Genomic DNA, 4,265 nt, shown 5'->3' with positions numbered 1-4,265 from the left:
GGCGTTTCATCGCACAATATTGTCGAAGACTGCCATGCACGTACGCGGCCACCTTTCTAGCACTGTTGCGCTGGTAGATGTCATATTGACCCCAATAACACTCATTTGCTACGTCTCCAGACCTTGCAATTTTGCTTTCAATGCATTTGTTTTCTTAGTGTTGGCTGACGTTTTTACCCGCGACAACGTCGCCCGTCTTGGCGTACAGCGCTTGGATCTCGGCGCTAAATACCTTTTTGACCTCGTTGCGCTTGACCTTGAACGTCGGCGTTGCGAGGTTGTTTTCAATTGTAAACGGCTCAGGGTGCAGCAGCAGCGCCTTGATCAGCTCGAAACCGTGGAGCTTTCCCTTCTTTCCGACGGCCACAATGTCGCGAAGGACCGCTTCGTTGATGGCGGCATGCGCACAGAGCTCGGCAAAGGTGCCCGTCACATCCAAAGACGCTGCGAGGCGCGTGATCTCGGCTTCTTCGGGCACAATGATCGCAATGAGCACCGCGTGCAAGCTGTCGCCATACACGAACGACTGGTTGATGTACACGCTGCCCTTGATGACGTTTTCGATCTTCTCGGGGGCCACGTACTCGCCCTGCGAGAGCTTGAAGATGTTTTTCTTGCGGTCGACAATCTTGAGCCGGCCGTCCAAAGTCCAGACGCCAATGTCGCCCGAGTGCAGCCAGCCGTCAGCGTCGAGCACTTCGTTCGTCATTTGCGGGTTCTTGAAGTAGCCCTGAAAGACGCTCGGTCCACGGTAGCAAATCTCGTCGCGGCCGTTCACAGGGATCTGCTGGTCGTCGAGGCCGTGCACCGTGTCCGTCACGTTGTACCTAGTACATCCCATCGTCAGCACAGCTGGAAGGGAGCGTTCGTCTGCGTCGCACCCCATGTCTGGCACCGAGACGAGCTTGATTTCAGCCGACGAGAGCGGCGCGCCGACGGTGCCGCCGGTAAAGTCGGCAATGTCGGTGACGTTGGATGCGCCACAGTACTCGCTTTGGCCGGAGCCTTCAAAGATAGGCACGCCTAGAAGCACCCAGGGATAGCACGGACGTCGGTCCTTCGGATGGTCCTCGTGTTGCATCTGCGTCAACGCGGACGAGAGCGTCGCGGCTTTGCCCCTCGCTGTTGCGTTTGCTGTTTGGTTTAAACGGCGTCACGTGCAGCGACATGTACTAGCAATGCTAGTACATGCATTTGAGAGCGTTCTATTGGTGCAATGCGACGTGAACTCGAATTCAAACACAACTTGGGCTGATTTGGCCACCGCAATGTGGCGACGAGACGATGATGCGAGAGCGATAGTTCCTCATTGCCTGTCAAGGTAGCACCAAACGCATTCTACTGGGCGCATCAAAATGACGATTGTCAGATCCAAATTCTCGACGACGATTCGCATCGTGGGCCAGCTACGACGTTCAGCTCATCACCGTTCACGCGATAGTGGCGATGTTCGATAGCACTGGAGCCGATCAGGAAATTGCACCGGTCGCCTGTATTTCGACCACGTATTTCTTATCTTCACTCAAGGTCACTCTGGGCAGAGATGAAATTGGGCGATAGCAGTGCACGTTGGTGGAGCTCTTCATTGAAATCGATTCCAGGACGGATCGCCGTCGAAGAGCAATTTGGATTGGCTCGCGGGTCGTGGCTTTTTATTGGATGAAAAGAAAGCACAACGCGGTATCGGATTGGCCGACAGGAAATAGCCCTTGAAGTTTCACTATTCTCGGAACCGACACGAGCAAGCATGGCCGAGCGGGCGCGGCTCGGCGACGTCGGGGGCTCATCTACGCTAGGCGGCCGGGACTCGACGTACCTTCAGGACCAAGTCCGGACGTTGCAGATCCAGGGTGACTACTATGCGCGCAAGGTCGAGATCGAGAAGCGCCGCGGCGACGAGCTCGACAAGCAGCTCAAGGTCGCTCACATCTCGCCTACCTGCATGGCATGACGCTGTGGATAGACGTACCGCGAGACGCACAATGAGACGCGGCGCATGATGAGCGCGAGCACGCCGCCCGCGGCCAAGGCGCCGCTCGACACAGCGTCGGACCAAAAGTCCCTGCGCATCTTGGAGAACCGGACTGGAAAAAGTGCTCATTCGCCTCAACGAAGCCGTAGCCCATGACTGCTCAAGCTAACTATAGGCTCATATGGACTAGTGCAATGCCAACAAGAAGCTCCGGGAGCAAATCCAAAACTTGCGTCGCGAGAAGGTCCAGCAGCAGCAGATCCACGAAAAGCTCGACCGTGAATTGCACACAAAGGCGCAAGACGTCACCAAGACGAGCCAGCTCACGCAGAGCATCTTTGACGCGCGGGACCGAGCGCAGCGCCAAGTGGAGGCGCTCCGGGCGCAGGCGGCCGAGGAAAGCGCGCGCTTTGAAGCCGATTGGAACGAGCGCCGGGAGGTGATCGAAGTCGACCGAATGACCATGCGCTCGATCCAGAACCACGGGTCCATGTTCGCGCAGTACGACGACGAGAACGATGGCAGCCGCGACAACGGGACGCCGGACGCCAAGCTTCGGGACGACACGATGAAAGCGTCGTGGCTCATTGCCGCCAAGGACGCCGACCTGCGCAAGCAAACCGAGCGCCTCAAAGCGTACGAAGATGGACTTGCCAAGGTGCGCAAGAAGACAGGCATTAAGGACATTGGAGAGCTCGCGAGCGCGCTCCTCGCGGCGGAGGAGAAGAACTTTTCGCTCTTCAACATGATCAACGAGCTCAACACGGAGATGGAGTCGGTCGAGATCGAGAACAATCGATTCCAAGACATGATCAACGAAGTGCAAGGTTGTGGCTCGGACCTCAACCGCGCGCGCATCAAGGCGAGTCTCGAAGCCCAGATTGAAAAGTCCCATGTCAAGGCCATGCATTTTGAAGCGCGCGCCGCCGAGTCGAACGCAGTCATCGAGTCGATCAAGGCCGGCGCGATGAACATCTTCCACAAGATCGGCTACAACGACGAAGCCTTGCTCCAGCAGCTCAATTCGACGGGCCTCACGGACATCAACATGCTCAAGTTCCTCGGCATCATCGAAAAGCGCATTGGCGAGATCGTCCAGATGCACAATATCGTCTACACGCAGTCGTCGACCGGCAGCAAACTCGACGTGAATCTCGGCCTGTCGCCCGGCAAAGGCCCCGTCAAGCGCGGGAACGGCAACCTCGGCGCACACGAGTACCACCCGACGCCGCCGGCGGCCGACGACTTTGTCGACGACGACTCGGACGACTCGGACGAGCTCATCAAGCCGTGCACGCTGGCCGAGATACAAGAAAAGGCGGCGGCAGCAATAGGCAAACGAAAAGACAAGCCGCGCCAAAAGCGGTGAGGGGACCAACACAATGCAAGGTGAAAAATGAGTTTGGTGGCTCATGGGTTTTGGTTCGTATGCCTTGTACATGCAGCAGCGTCACCAGCAAGAGGCCTGTCGATTGCAGGCTCAGAGTTGGCTACATTCACGGGCCCAACATATGGGCGTTCCTAGTTCCATGGGGTCCATATCCTAGAACTGATATACTAGTAGTGTACGTAGTGAGTATACTATCGAGGTTAGGGCGTAAATAACCTCGGATACTCGACTAGGCTTCGTCGTCGTACGCGACCGTCGATGCGGGCTCCACGTGGCTCATAAAGACATGCTGGATGCAAGGAGCAAAGCGCTGAGAAGCCTCTCGAACAGTCTCGGGTTGAAACACGTTGTCCTGGAGGTTGAGCTCGTCGATCAGGTGCGCGTCCGACGACCAAGTGAGCTGCGACGCCTTGCGCTTGCGTCCGGATGTTGCCGCCACGAGGCTTTGGAGCCCATCATCGCTGAGCAAGTTGCCGCGGAGGTCCACGGCGTCGAACGGAAGCAACGCCGCGCGCTGCAAAAGTGCGCGGAAGACGGCGACCGCGCCTTGGTTCCGCAGGCGGTTCTCGCCGAGCGATAGGCGTCGCAGCGTGCGATTGGACGCCAACGCCACCACGAGCGGCGACGGTGGCGCGTCACCGAGACCGATCGAGCTCAGGTGGAGCGTGTGCACGACCGTGTTGCTTGCAATAAAGGCACTCAGCTCCGTGCCAAACGCTGGGCCGACGTAGTTGCGACTGAGATTGAGCGTCGCGATGTAGGCCTGCGTCGTAATCGCTGGTAAAAGCACAGAGGCGCCGAGATCCGTGATGGCGCAGTTGACGAGGTAGAGCTCTGTCAAGCTGGTCAAGTGTGGCAAGACGTCTGATGCCAACTGAGACGCCCCGGTGTCGCCGATTTCGT

General features: G+C 57.6%; 3 protein-coding genes across 3 annotated transcripts; 1 reads left to right on the top strand and 2 right to left on the bottom strand.

Annotated features, from left to right (window-relative positions):
* Positions 1 to 135: 135 nt before the first annotated feature.
* SPRG_16549 (hypothetical protein) lies at positions 136 to 1,081 on the bottom strand (the record flags this gene model as incomplete). Its single annotated transcript, XM_012355863.1, has 2 exons — positions 136 to 827; positions 882 to 1,081. 2 exons carry the CDS (start codon positions 1,079 to 1,081, stop codon positions 155 to 157), a joined length of 873 nt encoding a protein of 290 aa, XP_012211253.1. The 3' UTR covers positions 136 to 154.
* Positions 1,082 to 1,747: 666 nt separating this feature from the next.
* On the top strand, positions 1,748 to 3,341 carry SPRG_16548 (hypothetical protein; the record flags this gene model as incomplete). The annotated part of the gene is made up of 4 exons (XM_012355862.1): positions 1,748 to 1,918; positions 1,964 to 2,046; positions 2,078 to 2,117; positions 2,163 to 3,341. 4 exons carry the CDS (start codon positions 1,748 to 1,750, stop codon positions 3,339 to 3,341), a joined length of 1,473 nt encoding a protein of 490 aa, XP_012211252.1.
* A 250-nt stretch (positions 3,342 to 3,591) lies between these two features.
* On the bottom strand, positions 3,592 to 4,236 carry SPRG_16547 (hypothetical protein; the record flags this gene model as incomplete). The annotated part of the gene is made up of 1 exon (XM_012355861.1): positions 3,592 to 4,236. The coding sequence occupies one exon, from the start codon at positions 4,234 to 4,236 to the stop codon at positions 3,592 to 3,594; it is 645 nt and encodes a 214-aa protein (XP_012211251.1).
* Between the last annotated feature and the right edge of the window lie 29 nt (positions 4,237 to 4,265).

This window comes from Saprolegnia parasitica, assembly GCF_000151545.1.
Source record: "Saprolegnia parasitica CBS 223.65 unplaced genomic scaffold supercont2.321, whole genome shotgun sequence".
NCBI classification, from domain to species: Eukaryota; Oomycota; class Saprolegniomycetes; order Saprolegniales; family Saprolegniaceae; genus Saprolegnia; species Saprolegnia parasitica.
This window is presented reverse-complemented; position numbering and strand designations above follow the sequence as displayed.